This window comes from Vulpes vulpes, chromosome 6 (assembly GCF_048418805.1).
Source record: "Vulpes vulpes isolate BD-2025 chromosome 6, VulVul3, whole genome shotgun sequence".
In the NCBI taxonomy this organism is placed as follows: Eukaryota; Metazoa; Chordata; class Mammalia; order Carnivora; family Canidae; genus Vulpes; species Vulpes vulpes.
In genome coordinates, this window is record NC_132785.1 from 3304243 (window position 1) to 3325858 (window position 21616).

The 21616-nt window shown below is 34.9% G+C and overlaps 1 protein-coding gene across 2 annotated transcripts in view; it reads right to left on the bottom strand.

Annotated features, from left to right (window-relative positions):
- Positions 1 to 21616, bottom strand: part of RB1 (RB transcriptional corepressor 1) — a 139917-nt gene that overhangs the window by 102193 nt on the left and 16108 nt on the right. For both annotated transcript variants that reach the window (XM_072760553.1, XM_072760554.1), the window contains 2 exons: positions 7611 to 7726; positions 3966 to 4085 (listed from right to left, as the gene is read on the bottom strand). In XM_072760553.1, coding sequence (XP_072616654.1) covers positions 3966 to 4085; positions 7611 to 7726 — 236 coding nt within the window. The remainder of the gene's footprint in view (positions 1 to 3965; positions 4086 to 7610; positions 7727 to 21616) is intronic.

The following is a 21616-nucleotide window of genomic DNA, read 5'->3' on the forward strand; positions in this document are numbered from 1 at the left end:
ATATTCATACATAGATCTGTTTAGCTTTTTTAAAGTGACTATAATCACTGTGGTATGTTGCCATATATATATACACACATACGGTCTGTTCTGAAATAAATAGGCTTTGATATAGCAGTTAATCTTCCTAATTGCTCTTCAGTAAAAGGTAAAAAATAAGATACAAAAATCTCTGCCAGGGACGCCTGGGTGGCTTTGCGGTGGAGTGTCTACCTTCGGCTCAGAGCGTGACCCCTGGGTCCTGGGATTGAGTCCCACATCGGGCTCCCCACAGGGAGCCTGCTTCTACCTCTGCCTGGGTCTCTGCCTGTGTCTCTCATGAATAAATACGTAAAATCTTTAAAAAGAAAGAAATAAAGAAAAGACTCTGCCAATCCACTTTAAGGCCAGTAAACACTAAATTATTTCATATAACTAGTTAGTAAAAATTCTAAATCCCTTTTTACAAAGGCCTGAGCGATCTTTTCAGGCCAGATCTGACTGTCATTCCCAGCTTAAAATCATGCAATGATTCCATCAGCTGCTGGGCAAAATCCAAGCTCCCTATTGGTCTGATCTCTTCCTACCTTTCAGCCATCCACAACATCAAGGTACATCATTCTACGGGTTTGCCTTTGGACACATGCTAATCACTCTGCTGGAGAAGCTCAGTTCTTGTTCCTACACATTTTGCTTGGTGAATTTATCCGTAAATCTGTTCAGACATTGCCTTCTCCTATAGTTTTTACTTGATCAAAAAGCACCCCACAATCACCATTCTGGCCTTAACCATACACAGTATTTTGCCCACTATATAATTTCTACGTCTCAAATATAATACTCTACAACAGAGCATCACATGCATTATTGCACTTATTTTTATTAAAAAATATAATTTATTTGGGGATCCCTGGATGGCTCAGTAGTTTACCACCTGCCTTTGGCCCATGGCATGATCCTGGAGTCCCAGGATCGAGCCCCGCATCGGGCTCCCTCCATGGAGCCTGTCTCTCTCTCTCTCTCTCTCTCTCATGAATAAATAAAATATTTAATATATATGTATAATATATATGTTAATATATATATGTGTGTATATATATAATTTACTATAAGTTTCTTGATGATCATAGTGTCTAATATTAGATTTTGTATCCCCAGCACCTAACATATAGCCAAGCACTAACAGCCACTTCATTAATACTTGTTGTGTTTCTTCCTTTATTTGCAAAACAGCTGATAGCCAGCCTAGAGTTTCTTAAAATATATTTTACAAGACACTATTTCCAGAAGTTAACTGATGTTAAATACATATAAACATATATTAGTAGTCTGATAATTTAGTAAATGATAAACTCAACAGATTCAACATATTTTATTATACAGGACTTTTAAGAACCCTGGGTTGCCAATGTACAGTCTGACTCTCTAAGGTGGTATAGGTGTAGTTTGTAAATTTTCCCAAACTGGGTCAGAAATTTTTTTGTTTTAAAAATATTCTTGGAAGAGTATCTGGCTAGTTCAGTCAGTAGAACATGTGGTTTGAACTCACAGCCCCATGCTGGGTACAGAACTTACTTGAGAAAAACAAAAAAACAAAAAAACTTTTGTGGAAAGTTTACTATGTTTATTACAGGCACTGGACTCAGCACTGTCTGCATTATCTCATTTAGTACATTAAAACACTTAACAGTGTAGGCACCATTATCAACTCAGTTTTCACATCAGAAAACTAAGCTCTAAAGTCCGGTAACTCACTTGTCCAAGATTGCACAGTACATGTTGAAGCCCAGAGTGGAATACAAATCTGACTCAAAAGATTCCATTCTCTTCAACTTTAAGCTTTACGAGAGCCTCTTTTTTTGGTAGGGCATCACATCCGACTACTGTTGTAGAGAAAATTGTTGTGAATTCTGATCTTAGCCCTACTTAGTAATCTGAAATAGCCAGTGCTTACACTGGCCTAAAGGAAAAACATAGGGCATGGAAGGTAGGAAGAACTCAAATACTTCAGAATTATACATACAATATTCCACTTTCTAACTTTCCTTTCGCCTCCACAAGAATCATAAATACAATGTATACTAGAAGATATGAAGGGTAAAGGAAAAGAGGTAATAAATATCCAAGCAGATTTCTGATCTCAGACAATGAAGCAAAAAACCTAGAAGTATCTAATTAAAATTATTATAGCAGGAAAAAAATCAAGACTGCACTCCAAATAATTCTCACTAAAATTCTGTATCTAGAAATAACCTGATAATTATAGATTTTGAGGGATCAGTTTTTACAGAATAGATTTTCCTCAAATATTGGCTTACAGAAGGTTTTGCTTAATTTATTATACTAGTAACATATCCTCTTTAGAAATGTAAGTTACTCATACAAAATCTTGGTTAACATTTTGGTACTTCTTTCCCAGTTACTTCATTCAATACATCAGTGTCAATACATTGCTTCATTCAATACATATGACTTCCTTCTGTAGTTTTAATCACATTATATCCTGCTTTATTTATTTAACATTAGAAGTATTTTTCTCATTTTGTTTTTTCTCATCAAATTTTATATTTAAAATTAGAAGCATTTCCCCCATATTGTTATTATTCCTCATCAAATTTTATTTTATATTTATAATACTTAGTGTTTAGAGCGTATTTGTATCTTACTCTTTATTTTGGTCATGCATAAATAGGTTGTTTCTAGTTTTTCGTTGGTTTAAATAATATTGTGATAAAAATCTCTAAAGCTCTTCTTTATTTAAGATAACATTCTTAGGACAAGCTCCAAGATATGAGTTAAAAGGCATAAACAACTTTAAAGGACAGAAAAGCTTACAGGAAAATCCTAGTTAGGTTAAAAAAAAAAGAAAAAATTACATATGCCATATAATTAACATAAAACAATCCCCAAAAGAAAAATATTCTAAATATGAAAACTGGTTACCTCCAATATCAAAATTTAGGGTGATTCATATTTTATTTATGCTCTTCTGTTTTCTAAGTACTTTATAATTAGTCTACATTCCTTGTACAAATTAATTTTTATTATAATAAAAAAAAAATCCCCTTTTTTCTGTGCAAAGAGATTTTACTCCACCCAAGAAAAGACAAAAGAAAATAATGATGGCCAATGTGACTTTATTACAATTTAAAACGGGGAGCAAGAAAAATTCCTTCAAATGCCCTAGGCCAATCTTGATTTTTCTCTCTACTTTTCTTATCCTCTAGCATATCTTTAAAGTGTTAGTGACATGTCAATCAAAAAGAAGGAAAAGGAAAATAGAGACATCCTTCTAGAAGATGCTTCTTTCCAGCTCTATCTCCATACACATTCTCCCTAGAATATTTAAGGACTTGCCTCTTCTTCCCCCTCCCTTTACAACCATTTGTTTAGCTAAAATATTAACTTTCATATATTCTCACCAAAGTGAAATGAGCCCCCAAATGAACATAGTAATAGGCACATGTCAGATTTGGCATTGTACCGTGGCAGTGGCGGTGGCTGGAAAATGTATTAAAAAACAACTCAAGTTTATCTGAATTTCATCTTTCTCCCAGTTAAACAGTAATGAAAAGTCTCCTAAACCACCAATGAGAATACAAACTATAGCTTCGTAGTATAGGTCACGTACACCTTCTACTGCCAGTATGTTTTTCTCTTTCTAAATTAAATAACACCTTTAGGAAGAAGTTTAAATTTAGGTCACTCTTCCACTGAGAATCGGAAGTCTTGGCAAATAAGATTAAAGTCTTTGTTAAAACAGATGAGAAATATGAAAGGATAGTATAACCGTTTTAGAGGAAACATTCAGCATGTGTACTACTGGATAAAAAAGAATGCTAAGAACCAATTAAAAAAATTAGTAACAAAGGGAATAAATCTAAGGGGTGATACCCAATAACTTTACTAAATACAGTTCTCAGAATCTAATCATCAACAGTAACATGGAAAACTGGGTTACAGTCCTAATAAAATTTTAACTATACCTTTCTAATTTGCTGTAGAGTGCACACAATACATCGTACTTCTTCAATAGTCTTGACATAGCATTATCAACTTTGGTACTGGTATCAATTTCTTTCAGTAAATCAAAGAATCTGTAGACACTACAAAGAAAGGAATAGAAAAAAGTGAATCTGTAATTGAAAAAATCATTTTATTTCACTTTCAAAGCATAGTCATTTCAACTCAAAAGTTTATTCACTCTACACCAAATCACGACTCTATCCTTTGGAAGGAACTACTTTTTGCATTTTACTAGTTTGAAGAGTAAAAATCAACTAGCTTCAACCTATACCCCTATATCTGTATACCTACTATGCCTACAACAATTTACACAAAAAAAAGGTTGTTATGACAGGCATACATATTTATTTCTACATCTACATGTTTTGAAAATCTTAAGTTCACATCCATTTATCCAATTCCAACATAAAACCACATGGTTTATTCTAGTGTTTCCCTTTCCATATTTATAACTCTTCTTTGACAGTGAGAAAGCTGTGATCATTTATCTTTATTTACTCACTTAGTCAATTCCTCTGCATATAACTACCTTCTGTCTCCAAAGCTACCGACTCTCCCACATGGGTACTGTCCTCTCCTGCTCAGACTGACTCTCCATCCTAGACTCCCCTCACCATTCCACATGGAAATTTTCCTCACCGTAGTAGGGTTCTGACTCCCCAGCCCAGACTGCACTCACTTCACATGTGGTCTCGCTGCCCACACACTTTGCTTGGTCTCTGACACTACATACCAAGCAGGCCATATCAGGCCCCTCACCCTCAAGCACATCCATATCAATCCCCTTCTCATCCCACTTGGGCTCTAACATTCTTCTCTGGACTCCATACTTTCCCCTACCATAGATGCACATACCTACTTTCTTCACCCATCAATGGTTTTATGACTGAATTGTTGGGGAAGGGAAAAGAGAAACTGATTAAAATTTTTAGGTTCTTTAAATAATGGCTTTAAATCATTCTTTATTGTTTTCTATAAAAAATTAATCTATTTGAAATATTAATACATTTCCACTAGTGAAAAATAGGGCACTAAAGACAGCAATCATCAGCTTCATCTCCCACATTCACTTCTAACAAGTTTGTCTAAGGAATTATACCAAAGCAGCTAAATGAATGCAAGGGTAGTCAGTCACCAGGCCCACCCATATGCCCTCTAGCAACTAATGAGTTATAGGCTTCATTCTAAAAAAATGAGCTGGACCTCTCAGACATTTATCTCGAGAACTGCAAAAATAAAAACTTCAGCTAATCAGTAGAGAACAAAGAACCCAAAAAGGTTATTTAAGTACTTGTGACACATAGGGGACTGGGGCAGCCATAACAAACTACATGAACAGCAAACAAAGAAGTAGAAATGATACGAGTGGATGATCACGATGCTGCTCACAAGAGAAAAGAGAATGGAGTAAATGTGTAAGTACCTTCAAAAAAATTAACCCCAGAATAGCATGTATTCACGAAGCACTCTCAGTTCCAGTTTTTATGACATATATGGCAATATCTATGGAGCATCATGGAAACTGAACTGTTACTACAAAGCCTCTTTTTTCTAGGGGTAACTTAAGTGAGTCTCTCTTCTTTCTCAGCCCTCCTCTGAAGGAAAGAAGAGAAGAGGGGAGGCTCCAGAGAGGAAAAGTGGGCATAAAAAGCTATAATTAAGACACACAGATCTAAAATAATTACTTACTCCAAAGCAATGCTCCATGGACTAATAGAGTTTGTTATCTGTCCACAATTAAATAAGTACAGAAATTGAGAGTAAACATATAAAAACTTTTAAGGCAATTAACACTAATCTTATGCCTGCTGAATATAATAATAGTCTGGTCCTGTGGTTAGTATAATTTTTTCCATTTTTCTAGTAATTGATTTATATTGTATATTTTTTAAATGTCAGTCCATGACATATTGAAAAAAGTGCTTTGCCAAAGCACAGGTAAGCAGCAGTGGTCTAGATACCATTCCTGGATAGTTGTTGGAACAAAGAGATGCCCTAAGAAAAAGTTGTAACAAATCTATGACTATATTTATTGTAAGGAGATTATTTATGACATGCCCAATTATAAAAGGGTGCTCCATTCAGGAAAAAAGTTCAGCAAAAGCTGTGCCAGGAAAATTCTTCCATCTTAGAGATAAAAAAATGTGATAGCCTTTCCGCTGTATTTATTTAGTAGCCTATAAACAGCTACATAACACTATACTACAGCCCTCTGTTTAATTTTCTCTTCCCCTTTGGACTGAGTTTCTTGAAGTAAGAGATTATTTCTCACCTCTGTATCATCAGAACCCAGCACAATATCACAGAGCCTAACAACTATTTAGGTTGTTTTTTGTTTTTCCTTCTTTCTTTCTTTCTTTCTTTCTTTTTTTTTTTTTTTTTTTGCATGGGAAAGGCATGAACACAGGTCTACAGAAGGAAAGAGATCAGGATCTCATCAGTACCTATGGTTAAGTTACAAGCACTGACTCTAGGAACCACTTACCTTTCTAATCACTGTAGGTTACTTAATTCTCATAATCCTATAAAATAGCTAACAATTTTCATTTCATAGATGAGGAAAATGAAACTTAATAAAGTTGAGTAATCTGCTCTAGGTCACACAGCTTGTAAAACAACAGAGACCCATTAAACTGACACATCCATATCCTTTTCTATCCTTCTATCCTCTAGGCCACTGAAACATCTACTGCATGAATGTATAAATTAATGTAGAAATTTACTTATATAGATAATTTTCAGCTATATAGAAACTATTTTGATTTAGTGATTTTATGAATAAAGTAAAACTGAAATCTCTGAGTAAACCAATTCTAATTAAATAGATTAAAATATGAACATACATGGTCTTTTTTTCCCACATTTAGAAGTAGTAAAAAAAAAGGGGGGGGTTACTGAAAAATCCAGCAATCTATCTCATTTAAATAAAATATTACTTCTGTTTAATTCTAGACTATTTTATCCAAGAAAAAACATACACTACTACCTTTCTGGTAGAGTTATTTACTATTACATTTTCTAAATACGCTGCAAATGAAATGACTGGAAATCCTAAAAAGCTGCTTCCAAGATAAAGTTCAGGAATTAATGAAAACAAATTAGTAAATTCTTCTTATAAATATAAGGCTTATAAGCTCAATAACAAACAATTATTGGAGTAATTATGGAAACTCAGCTGAATATACAGTCTTAAAAAGTATATAATTATGCATGTATTCTATTAAGCAATGTTAAACATTAATAAATGTTAACTAAATTCCTTTAAGATAGACTCACACTACTTTACAAAAAGATAATCTAATAAGCCTACTTTACAAACCCTTGCTCTTTTTGTCTACTTTATCAACAGTTACAATTGAAAAGTTCTAGAAAGTGATAGACCTGATAAAATTTCCCAGGACACAAACTGTTACATTCCTGAGAAACTGTAACATAAACACACATTCACTAAGTCTCCATTAGAGAACATTTCACTGGCTAATCTAAGTCCTTTTAAAAGTTTTATTTAATTTTAGTATTTCTCACTAGATCTCTCAAGTGTATTAAGAGGAAAGTTCAGAAATATTTTTGATGGCAGGGGCCTATATTGATATAAGAAATTTTACCTGATTTCTATGGTTTTTTGTAGCTCGGTAAAAGTGAATGGCATCTCATCTAGGTCAACTGCTGCAATAAAGATACAGATTCCCCATAGCTCCTTTTTCCTTTGAACATAACCTTCCTGGGTACAAAAAAAAAAAAAAAATCAAGTATTTCATTAATCATTCACACACTGGATATCATATTAAAATTGCATTACATGATAATTCTTATTCAATATACACTTGTTTTTAAATCTTTATGATGGCATATACTTTAGAACATTTAATTTTACACTAATAAAAACACTAATTTTATATTGTAAGGCAAAACAAATTACTAAAAAGATTGAAAAGTTAAATTGCAATTTACTGTGAAAAATTTAGGGGTCAGTCAATTCTTTGAAGTAAATATTTTCATTTTTAAATAATCCAATGTCATCAGAGCCAACTTAAAAGATTTGAGTCCATAACATAAACTGTTTTTTAAAAAAACAAGGGGGCAGCCCCGGTGGTGCAGCGGTTTAGCGCCGCCTGCAGCCCGGGGCGTGATCCTGGAGACCCGGGATCGAGTCCCACATCGGGCTCCCTGCATGGAGCCTGCTTCTCCCTTGGCCTGGGTCTCTGCCTCTCTCTCTCTCTCACTCTGTGTCTCTCATGAATAAATTTAAAAAAATAAAATCTTTAAAAAATAAAAAAACAAGGCTACTTTCTTACATGATTATCCTCCTTTTGCTTTGATTCACTCATTTTTTAAAAAAACTTATTCATTTAGAGAGAGCATGCACGTGAGCAGGGGGAAGGGAAGAGGGAGAGAGATTCCTCAAGCAGCCTCCCAGCTGAGCACAGAGCCTGACAGGGCTTAATCCTAGGATCCTGAGATCATAACTTTAGAGCAAAATCAAGAGTAGGACCACTTAACTTACTGAGCCACCCACCCAAGTGCTCTTGATTCATTCATTTTTTTAATCAATCTATGGACTCAAGTATTTGTGAAATTCATATCCCTCAGTGCAATAATTACCTTCTTTGTGAAATGAAAATAATACATATCTCACTTGGTAAATGAGATTATACATATAAGGCCCTAAGCATAATGCCTGGCATATAATTAGTACTTGATGAGTGATGGCTATGATTATTATTAGAATACTCTTTCATTATCATTATAATACCTCTTCCCCTAAAAATATGTTTTACTTTCTAAATATGTAAGTTTTGTAGATAAAATTTGATTCCATTAAATTGAAAACAAAAGAAATACAAAATTATCTGATATTCTATTACAAAATTGGAACTATTTGGTTACTCTTAATTGGAGGTTACATACAATAGAGCTGAAAAGTATGTGATGCAAATTTACATTGTTTTGAAATTTCAATATATATAAGGTTTAAGAAAAGAATTATTCTGGGGCTTCTGGGTGGCTCAATTAAGCAGACGACTCTTGGTTTCAGTTCAGGTCATGATCTCAGGGTCCTGGAATCAAGCCCTGTGCTTGGCTCTGAGTGCGGCAGGATTGTCTCTCTCCCTCTCCCTCTGCTCTCTTCCCCCACTAGCTCACAGTCTCTCTCTCTCTCTCTCTCTCTCTAAAATAAATATATAAATTTTTAAAAAATTTATTCTAGATTATCAAATTTTACTGATAATAAAAAATTTATCATTATCCAACTCTAAACTTTTCCTTAATTTTAGCTACTTGGAAAATATTTTTTAAGTTCTTATTTTAATTCCAGTATAGCTAACATACAAAGTTATATTTATATTACTTTCAAGTATACAATATAGAGATTCAAAACTTCCATACATCACCCTGTGTTCATCACAAGTACACTCCTTAATCTACATCACCTATTTCTCCCCCTCCCTCCACCCCCCACCTCTCTGGCAACCATCAGTTTGTTCTGTATAGTTAAGAGTCTGTTTCTTGGTTGTCTCTCTTTTTTTCTTTGCCTGTTTGTTTTGTTTCTTAAATTCCACAATATACAGAAATCTGTTGCATTTCTCTACAAATCTTTTAAGACTTACAACTATACACCCACTAAAATGATTTAATTAAAAAGAGTGACAATATCAAACGTTAATGAGGATGTAGAGCAAGAAATAATCAAACATTGCTGGTGAAAGTGTAAAATGTGGTACAAACAGTATGAAAAACAAGACTGGCATCTTACAAAGTTAAGTATATACTTTCTGTAACACTTAGCAATACCACTCCCAGATATTTATACCCAAGAGAAATGGAAACTTCATACATGAATCTTAACAGCAGGTTCAATCATAAAAACCAAAACCTAGAAAAAACCCAATATCCAAACCAAGTAAACAGATAAACTGTGGTATATCCATATAATGGAACATTATTAACAATAAAAAAGAAAAGTACTAATAAACACAACATAGATAAATCTCAAAATTATTATATGAAGAAAAAGAAGCCAGAGAAAACAGGGTACATCCTATAATACTGTTTCGTTTTCTACAAAATTCTTAAAAAGGCAAAATTAATCTTTAATGGCAAAAAGTAGATCAGTGGCTGCCTATAAACAGGAATGGAGGTGTTTGGGGAATGATTACAAAGGAGAAGGAGCAAACTTTCTGGAGTAATAAAAATTTTATGTCTTACTTACTGGTAGTCATTACATGGTTAAAAGCATTTGTCAAAACTTATTGAACTATTCACTCAAAACTGGGTGACTTTAGTGTCTGTAAATTATGCTTCAATACATTTGATTCTTGAAACCATATTACATAATGTACTACTTCTGAAAATGAACAAAGTATACATAGCTTGACTGTTACAATGACTAGTAAGTATATTTTAATAAAATGAATACCAACTTTTGTATATGTGTTTAATATGGTCAATTTTTCAGAAACTACTAAGATGTAAAAAGTTGTTTGTCATAATAAGTTACCCCACACTACATTACTTCTTAAATTTTGTGCTTATGTTTTTGGCTTGCTTCTTTGCTCTGAAGCAGCTATCTGCTCTCAATACGTCTACTTTCAGCCATTGTAGTATTTTTTTAACTGTTTAAAAAGTTGAGAAATTAAGTAACTAAAGTTGGTAAAATGGAGAACATTGCTTATTTTTTTAAAACAATAGATTTTACTAGGACATAGCCAACACACGATTCAACGCAAGCTCATGTGAAATGATAAAATGCCTAAATGAAATGTTGTATAAATAAGTTCTGATTTTTAAGGATCTAAGGAACTTTAGAACTTTCCTATGAGCAAAATGTATGACCTTTATTTCAGATGACTTCTAAAGATTGCTGTTGTTGTTCTAGCTGCATTCCAACTAACTCGTTTTGAATAAAGTATTTTTTCTTCTTGATACAAATTTATCTATGGAAGAAAAATAAATGTTCCTTCTAAACTTCAGACTATTAAATATTAAATATTTCCCTGGGCCAAAGGCAAGCGCTCAACCACTGGGCCACCCAGGGATCCCCCCAGAATAGGATTTTGTAGTTGATTCTAATCTTTCTGGGGTTTGTAAATTTTTTGCATTTAGCAAATCTTGGTAGCATCCAGGTATAGATAGATAAGTGTTTTACAAAAATTTTCACCTGTTCTGGGACTTGTATTTTCATTTTCTCAAACAATATTATTTCAAAAAGTGTAAGTTATTCATTTTAATGAGCTCAATTTATTTTTTTTCTTTATGGATCATGCTTTCAGTGCTATTATCTTTGAAATCTCTGACTAATCAAATGTCAAAGATTTCCTATGTCATCTCCTACAAGTTTAGGTCTCTAACTCAAGTTAACTTTTGTAAGTGGTACAAGGTAGGGATTAAAGTTATTTTTTTATATATGGATAACCAGTTGCTCCAACATCACTTTATGAGAGGAATATCCTTCCTACTCTGGTTTACCTTCAAACCTCTGTATACAAAGACTGATGAGCATGTATGTGTGGACCCCATTTCCGGATTCTCTGATCTGTTCTACTGACCTGCTTATCTTTCTTTCCACCAAGGCTGTATACAATCTCTTGATTTTTTTTTTAAAGATTTTATTTATTTATGAGACAGAGAGAGAGAGAGAGAGGCAGAGACCCAGGCAGAGGGAGAAGAGGCTCCATGCAGGGAGCTCGACGTGGGACTCGATCCCGGGTCTCCAGGATCATGCCCTGGGCTGAAGGCAGTGCTAAACTGCTGAGCCACTGGGGCTGCCCTACAATCTCTTGATTAATGTAGTTTTATATATTTTGTTCTCTTTTAGTTTGGTTCAAGATTTCTCCATCTGAAAAGGTCACCTGACTCACCTTTCATTGTGCAGATTAAGAAATTAAAGACTAGAGCTGGGACTTGTGCAACCCAGTCAATGCCTCAGACCTAAAACCCAAGTTTCCTGACACTCAGTTTAGTATTGCTCCATTTCTTTGAGAGTATTTTCTTATTAGATTTCTACATTAATGTTCTTAACATTTTCATTACTGAAATCCTTAATCTCAGCACTGCACCTGGGTTCTGTATTCTTAACTATTTTTTATTATATATTCTTGATTTCTATTTTATTGAGAAGGTTAAAGAATCATAATACCTAAAGCCTCAACATTCTTTTCCACATTAAATACTTTCTAATTCCATATCTCCAGTCTCCTTCAAAATGTCTCTGCATCTTCATCTCTAAATTCCTCTTCTCTTCTGATTTTTACAAATGGACACTTTCCTCCAATCTCAAATGAACTCTAATGCCTTCCTACCTCCTACTTTTGATCGCACTGCCTCTCACCTCCTTTAAGACCCTGCTTATCCATCACTCCCTCTACCTTTTATAATTTCTCTAACAGTTTTGCTTCCAAAAGCTTCTTTCCCTTTGGTTACTTAAATAAGCCCGTATCACCTTAGAACAAAAAAATAACCCATCTATCACTGGACCTTATCAAGTTACTGTCCTCTTTCCACATATAAACCTCTCACTTTCTCACTATTCACACACACAGTTACCACATACACTCGCACAGGACACGCATAGTACATCCACTGAACACATACTTTAGCCTCTGCTGAGGTTATTCTCTAAGTCTTCAAAGATCTCTGTCTTTCCAAACTAAATAGTCTTTGTTAGGTTTCTTCCACAAAGACCTCTATGTAACATCTGATACTGCTGCAATGAAACTTTTTCCCTCAGCTTTTAAAACATTCTAACATCCTCATTCTCCTTTTTTCTCTCTCAGAATTTTTTCAGTATTTCCGAACTCCAAAGACTTTTTTCCACCACATTCTATTTTTCTCAGCAATCTCACTTACTTCCATAGCAACCCCTATGACTTCCATACAAATGATTAGTGATCTTAATTTGCCTTCCAGCCCTGATTGCTTTCTCAAGATCCACCGCTTATTTTTCAATGGTAATTTACAACCTAAAATCTGTAACCAATGTGTTTTCTTGAAAATTTAGTGAGAATTATTGAAGAGAGCTTAGAACGGGATCTTAAAAATGGTTAAAACAGAGAAGAACTCTTACCCAGTCAAAAGAATTACCAAAAAGAAATACTAAAACATGAAGAGAATACATGGGCAAAGACAAGAAGTCTGCAAAAGAAAAAGTGGCACTTTCCAACAATCATATTTTGAAATGACTGAACCTCAAAATAGTAACAACTGAAAGACATTTTGATAATATCCATCAAGATTCTTAAGAGTTGGGGATCCCTGGGTGGCTCAGTGCTTTCGCGCCTGCCTTTGGCCCAGAGCGCGATCCTGGAGACCCGGGATCGAATCCCAAGTCAGGCTCCCGGCATGGACCCTGCTTCTCCCTGTCTGTGTCTCTGCCTCTGTGTGTGTGTGTGTGTGTGTGTGTGTGTCTATCATGAATAAATAAATAAATAAATCTTTAAAAAAAAGATTCTTAAGAGTTCAGTTTTCAAAAAAAAAAAAAAAAGAGTTCAGTTTTCATCTAAGAATTTATCCATGAAAATACCTGGAGAACTGAATCAAGATTTAGTGTAACAGGAGTCAAGTGACAACACAGGAGTCAAGGGAAACAAGTAAAACTTAACTACTGAGACTTCATAAAGATAAAACATAGCACACAGCACTGGAAACAATCAACAAAACTAAAAGGAAGCCTCTGGAATAAGAGAAGACATTTGCAAATGACATATCTGATGAAGAGTTAGTGCCCATAATCTAAAAAGAACTTATCAAACTCAACGCCCATAAAATAAATAATCCAGTTGAAGAATGGACAGAAAACATGTGACTACTTTCCAAAGAAGACATCCAGATGGCTTACAGACACACAAAAAGATGTTCAACATCACTCATCATCAGGGAAAATACAAACCAAAGCTACGATGAGATACACACCTGTCAGGATGGCTAAAATCAACAACACAAGGAACAACAGGTGTTGGCAAGGATGCAGAGAAAGAGGAACTCTCTTGCAATGTTTGTGGGAATATAAACTGGTGCAGCCACTGTGAAAAACAGCATGGAAGTTCCTCAAAAAATAAAAAATGGAACTACCCTATGAGCCAGTAATTGCACTACTAGGTATTTACCCAAAAGACACAAAAATACAGATTCCAAGGGGTATACACACCCTGATGGCAGCATAGCCAAACTATGGTGAAAGCCCAAATGTCCATCAACTGATGAATGAATAAAGAAACAAAGAAGATGTGGTATATACACACACACACGAATATTATTCAGCCATCAAAAAATGAAACTTGTCATTTACAACAACATAGAGCTAGAGTGTATTTGCTAAGCAAAATAAGTCAGAGAAAGACAAACACCACATGATCTCACTCACATGTGGAATTTAATAAAGAAAACAGATGAACATGGGGGCGGGGGGGAAGGAGAGAGGGAAACAAACCATAAGAGACTCTTAACAACAATAGAAAACTGAGGGTTAATGGAGGGAGGTGGGTGGGAGATGAGCTAGATGGGTGATGGGTATTAAAGACGGCACATGGTGTTGTATGTTAAGTAATGAATCAATAAATTCTACTCCCGAAAGCAATAGTGCACTGTATGTTAAATAACTAAAATATAAATAAAAACCAGAAAAAGATTTAGTGTAATAGAGGTTTAAAAATTATTTATAAGGGCAGCCCCAGTGGCTCAGCGGTTTGGTGTGGCCTTCAGTTGGGGGCCTGATCCTGGAGACCCGGGATTGAGTCCAACGTCAGGGTCCCTGCATGGAGCCTGCTTCTCCCTCTGCCTGTGTCTCTGCCTCTCTCTCTCTCTCTCTCTCTCTCTCTGTCTCTCATGAATTAATAAATAAATAAAATAAAATAAAATCTTTAAAAAAAATTATTTATAATAGCAGAAAGAATGGGGAAAACCTAAACATCTTAAAATAGGATATTTAAATGAGTTATGGTGGACCTATATTACACAATGATACAAAACCCTTAATGCATTTTAAAGATTATAAGGACATGGGAAAATATCAAAGATATGTTAAGAGAAAAAAAAAAGACCCCAAAACACAAAATTCTGAGTATATTTTAACTCAATTTTGTGAAAACTTTTAAAAAGGAAAAGCAAATATATCAAAATGTTAATTATTATCTCTATATGTCAGGATTACAAATGGTTTTCATTTTCTTTATTAATCCTAGATACATTTTCTAAATTGCCCATAATTATAGTAGGAAAAGTCAATCAACTAAAAAGCACTACATTAATGCAAAGCAATAAAGGGAAAAATTAGGAATAATGAGAAAAATCTTAAAGATACTAAAACCTTAATCACATATATTATAGTTTAAATCAAAATCTACAATCAATACTTGAAGAAGCTACCTATTAAGGTAGCATTTAGTTTCACTCGAATACCCTAATGATAACCCCCAGTTGATGACATTACTTGCTACCTTAAAATGCACTAACTTACAAAAGAGCTCCACCATGTGGTAACACAAATCATCTTGGAGGCATCAGAAAATTCTCTTACTATTCATGTTAGCATAACTTAGCATGAATTTAAATTCAAAATTTTTTTTAATTTTTATTTATTTATGATAGTCACAGAGAGAGAGAGAGAGGCAGAGACACAGGCGGAGGGAGAAGCAGGCTCCATGCACCGGGAGCCTGATGTGGGATTCGATCCCGGGTCTCCAGGATCGCGCCCTGGGCCAAAGGCAGGCACCAAACCACTGCGCCACCCAGGGATCCCTAAATTCAATTTTAAAAGTTAAAAATACTAGCCATGACCGAGATGAAAATAAACCACAAGAAATATGCTTTCAGGGCACCTGGGTGGCTCAGGTGGTTAAGCATCTAACTTTGGCTCAGGTCGTGACCTCAGGGTCCTGAGATCAGGAGGGTCAGGCTCCACACTCAGTGGGGAGTCGCTTCTTCCTCTCCCTCTGCCCCTCTCCCTACTTGTGCGCATACACACGTGTACACTGTCTATCTCAAATAAATAAATAAGAATCTTAAAAAATATATGCTTTCTAACTCAGGGTCAAAAGGACACATGCTTACTCTTGACTCACAGGATTGTAAAGAGTGATTAGTAGTAAGGTTACAAAGTAAATATATTACAGAAATATACTAGAGGAATAGAGGGGATAAGTTGTTTTTATCTTCTACTCTTGGATTTCCTCCTCACCAAGGTTATATGTGGGAACCAAAGGGATAACAGACTAAAATGTCAGAAAATCCCGCTTCCCTCACTTGTGTAATATTGGCTGACAGCAGTTAAAGTACATTCTTTGGTGTACTCAGAAACAGTAAAAGTCAAGAGTGGCATAACCAAGAAGAGGAATGCGAAAACTACCTTTACTTGTACTCAATCATATTTTTGATACAACCCACAGGAGTAAACAACAGGCAAATCAGCCATACAGTTACACAATGGCCTTGTGAGGAGAAAGCGGACTCTACTACCAGAAAAATAAGTACCTAGCAAGTTCAGATTTACCTGGCCCACTGCCCATGAGATGAGGCTCCCTCCCTTAAGAACTTCTACAGAGCTCAGCGGATAAGAGTATCTGAACACTTAATGGAACTGTGATTTACATATTTATCCATTTCTTAATTAGTCCATAAACATCTGGAGTGCAAAACAATTATACCTAATTCACTGCTGTACCCCCAAGAGCTTAGTAACTAACTTAGCGCTAACTTGGTGTTAAATGCGTATTTTTTTTAAAGCAGTATTAATAGCCATACTCCAATATAAAACAATAGCTTTTTTGTCTTCATCTCTTTTGTTCCTTTAGTATACTCAAAAAAACAAGCAGCAATTCAATAAGGTAAGACAACTGGTTCTACTATAGTTTATTCAACTTCCATTCACACATTGATAACTAATGAGTATTAGCAAGAGTAATGCATGGAAAGAAATAATACTACAAACTTATTTTCTAAACAGGTGATATATAACTGAAGTGGAACTTAGTTTCTGGTCAAGCTCTCTGCTTTGTTTATTGAATCAAAGGCCCAAAGATGATCCACCCAGGAAGATACAACCACATAAGAAAGAAAACTGCCACCAAACTCAAACAGCCACTAATTAACTGGCTTTTCTGTAAAAGATCTATGAAACTGGTATCTACGATTCTTAGAAACAAGGTTGAAAAACACTGAGGAGACAGGTCATTCCTACAACTCAGATTGAATTTTATCTATAGATAAAAGGTATCTTTCAAAGTTTGCATGCCAATTCCTTCTACCAATATTACAGATATTACTTGAAAAAAAGGGAAACATCAATAATGAATAAATGAATTGGCATTAAAATAAAAGAATCCCAATTTGGAAGGGAACTGAAAGAGATCATTGATCATCAAAGTCCTGTGGTCTGGGAATTTCTAGGGTTCCAAGTCACAAATGATAATCTTTGGTAAATTTTCCAATATTTAAAAAAACTTAAGAAAACCCATATGTTTACTTTCAATAAAGCCTCAGTTAATAAAATAGCCATCCAGTTACATGATGCCCTTGTGAGGAGGGCCCTTGGTAGAATGGGCATTTATCACTTTTGTTAGAATTCAATGCAGCATAGTAATACAATTCACCATTATGTTGATAAAAAGCATTGACTGCCAGCTTTTATGTCTTGAATAAAACCAGGAAAAATAAACTTAATAAAAAAAGTTTGGCAGGCTTTCTGAAACAGAGGGGAAGCTAAGAATGAATGTTTGGTAGTTTTGAATGCAATATAATTCTGATTCAACTACTCTTAAAAAACAGTATATGATGAGAAAATCAAGGCATATATAAAAGAGAGAAATTAAAACAGGAATAGGATTAAGAATGTTTGATAAAATAATTCACTTCAAAACTCTCCTAAATACCTAGGTCTTAAAGAAATTTGGTTGTCTGTTTATAGTTTAATATAGAACAAATAGAAAAAACTACCAATCTGAACATCAGTAATTATGAATATTATGGCTTTAAAATTATGATACATATAAATAAAGAAAAATATAAATTCACTGACACATTATTTAACCATTTATTTCCATTTTAGTATATGTGCTGCCAAAGTGAGCACTTAACCATTTATTTCAAAGCAACACCTGATAACCTAGCACACTTGGAAGGCCATAACAATCTCAACGATCATTTCAATCCTATGGAAGATTATTTTATGTTGCTGGTATCTATTCCTAATAGGTGGGATGAAATTCAGATCTGGTTCTCTGTTTGGGGGGGGGCAATTTTTTTTTGAAGATTTTTTTATTCATTTGAAAGAGCGAGCACCCAAGTGGGAGGAGCTGAGGGAGAGGGGGAGAGAATCTGAAGCAGACTCTGAGCTGAGTGCAGAGCCCCAAGCAGGGCGTGATCTCGCAACCGAGATTACCACCCCAGACAAAACCAAGAGTCAGTGGCTTAACTGACTGCGCCACCCAGGCACCCTGTGTTTTGGGGGTAACTTTCTAAAAGTAAATACATTACGGTTGGTTTTCGGTAATTTGTATCCCAAAATATACTAGAAAGGATTTTTTCTTTTCTTTTTTTTTTTTTTTAGAAAGGATTTTTTCTTAAAGCTTAACAAAATTATAGGTAATAAAAATAAGGAAAAAAATCCAAAATATATGGCTAAGGAACTTGGACATTTTGGGAAGTATAAATATGGACATTATTCTCTAATCCATTTAATTAATTCAATAAATATTTATTAAATGCCTACTAAGCAAAAAGGATTTTAACTGCATCAGTAAATAAAATAAGCATTCTTATTTCCTGGAGCTAACATTTTAGGGGGAGGAGAAAGACAATAAATAAAAATCAGTATAAATAAGTAAATTATACATTATGTTATAAAAAAGTGGATAGAAAATTTCAGGGAGAAGTGTGGGCAGATTACAGTATTAAACAGGATAGTATATCTCATTAGAAGAGTGAGATTTAGCAAAGACTTTTATTCTATGAGCAAAGATACAATCTATTAAATTTTGACCCAGTGGTTCCACTTCTACAGTCTACACTACAGAAATCTTACTTATGCATTAAATGTAAATATGAGGATATTCACTGCAGTGGTTTGTAGTATCACATATTAAAAATTAAACTAAATCTTTACCAACAGGGGTGTACATAAGTAAATTCTATATCCATACAATGGAAAATACATCCACCAAAAATGTCAAGCTAAATACAGAGAGTGAGGTGCTTTTCAACATACATTGCCTACATGACAAAAGCAAAGTACAGAACAATGCAAAAACCAGAAACTTTTATTAGTTGCTTCTGGAGGGAAAAAGTATGTAGCTCAGGGATAGGAATGAGAGAAACTTTTCACTGTTTAACTTTTTTTTTTTTAAGATTTATTTATTTATTCATGAGAGACACACAGAGAGAGAGAGAGGCAGAGACACAGGCAGAGGGAGAAGCAGGCTCCCTGTAGGGAGCCTGATGTGGGATTCGATCCCAGACCCCAGGGTCACGGCCTGAGCTAAAGGCAAGCACTAAACCGCTGAGCCACCCAGAGATCCCCATCACTGTTTAACTTTTATTTCTCTTGACTCACGAACTATATGAATCTATTTCCTATTCCTATAATAATAAATAGTAATTATTTATTTACACTTCTAAAACAATTCATAAGACCTCAATTAGGTAAAATAAAATCCTTATGTGTATGTGGTGAGGTGGGAGGAGGAAGGAATAGAGGTACAGAATGAATAAAAACTTATTGTTATTTCTAGACTGGTAGAAATAGAAGGCAATGGATATTCATGCTTATTACTATAAAATGTGATTTCTTGAAGTTTATTTGACCTTTGAATACATACATTTTCTCTGATAGTTTTTTTTTATTTTATTTATTTATTCATAGAGACTGAGAGAGAGAGAGAGAGAGAGGCAGACACAGGCAGAGGGAGAAGCAGGCTCCATGCAGGGAGCCCGATGCGGGACTCGATCCCAGATCTCCAGGATCATACCCCGGACCGAAGGCGGCGCTAAACCGCTGAGCCACTGGGGCTGCCCTCTCTGAAAGTTTAAAAGCAAAATATACAAATGATGATTAAAAAATAAAAGGAAAGGGATCCCTGGGTGGCTCAGTGGTTTGGCGCCTGCCTTTGGCCCAGGGCGCGATCCTGGAGACCCAGGATCGAATCCCACGTCGGGCTCCTGGTGCATGGAGCCTGCTTCTCCCTCTGCCTGTGTCTCTGCCTCTCTCTATCTCTCTGTGACTATCATAAATAAATAAAAATTAAAATAAATAAATAAATAAAAGGAAAGGGACACCTGGGTGGCTCAGCTGATGAGCGTCTGCCTTTGGCTCAGGGCGTGATCCTGGAGTCCCAGGATCAAGTCCCACATCAGGCTCCTTGCATGGAACTTGCTTCTCCTCCTTCTGCCTGTGACTCTGCCTCTCTTTCTGTGTCTCTCACGAATAAATAAATAAAATCTTTAAAAAATAAAAAATAGGGGATCCCTGGATGGCTCAGGGGTTTAGTGCCTGCCTTCGGCCCAGGGCATAGTCCTGGAGTCCCAGGATCAAGTCCCACATCAGGCTCCCTGCACGGAGCCTGCTTCTCCCTCTGCCTGTGTCTCCGCACTTCTCTCTCTCTCTCTCTCTCTCTGTGTGTGTCTCTCATGAATAAATAAATAAAATCTTTAAAAATAAAAAAATAAAAAATAAAAGGAAAAATGTTAGTATCTGAAAACTACATGCTATATAATGCAGATGTTAGCATGCAAAATAGTAAATAATCAGAAGATTCATAGTGACCACAAAATTAAATAAATTAATTCTCAGACGAGCCTAGCTGCTCTTCATTCTGAGATGAAGGTTAAATTCCTTGCATCAGTCCGCAGGAAGAAGAAAATACACTGCAGTAAACAGTACTGGCCAACAGTGAAAACTTTTATGAGGGAAAATAAATTTAAAATCAGGTAGCCCAATTATATATTATTATAATAATTATACTATATATAATTATATATTAGACCTATCTGAGTATTTCATGATGAAAGTTCATGACGAACTTTAATAATGGTATCTGATAATACATACCAAGTATAAAGAATTAAGTGGTAGAAAAGATAGGAAACAAAGAGTTTAGAAAAGAGAACAGAAAAGTGGAGAAAAATCAATGAAACCAAAAACTTTCTTAAGAGATCACCAAAAGAGAGAAACTTTTAGTTAGACTGACCAAGACAAAAGAAAAAAGTCTTAAATTACCAAAATTATGAATGAAATAAGGACATAAAGACCAACCTTACTGAAGTAAAAAGAATTATAACATGAATGCTTTTTTTTTTTTTTAACATGAATGCTTATTAACAACTGCATGCCAACAAACTAGGTAACAGATGAAATGGACAAATTCTATAGCAAGAGACTGAGTATCTCTTAGAACCTCCCACAGAGAAAAGTCTAGGCCCAGATGGCTTCACTGGTGAATTCTACTAAACATTTAAAAAAGAATTAATAACAATTCATCAAATTCCTCAAAAAAAAAGTCTTTGGAGGGGAAATTTCCCAACTCATTCTGTGAGAGGCCAATATTACCCTGATACTAAAATCAAAGACATTACAAGGAAAGAAAACAGAGATAAAATCTCTTATGAGTATATGCCAAAAATCCTCAAC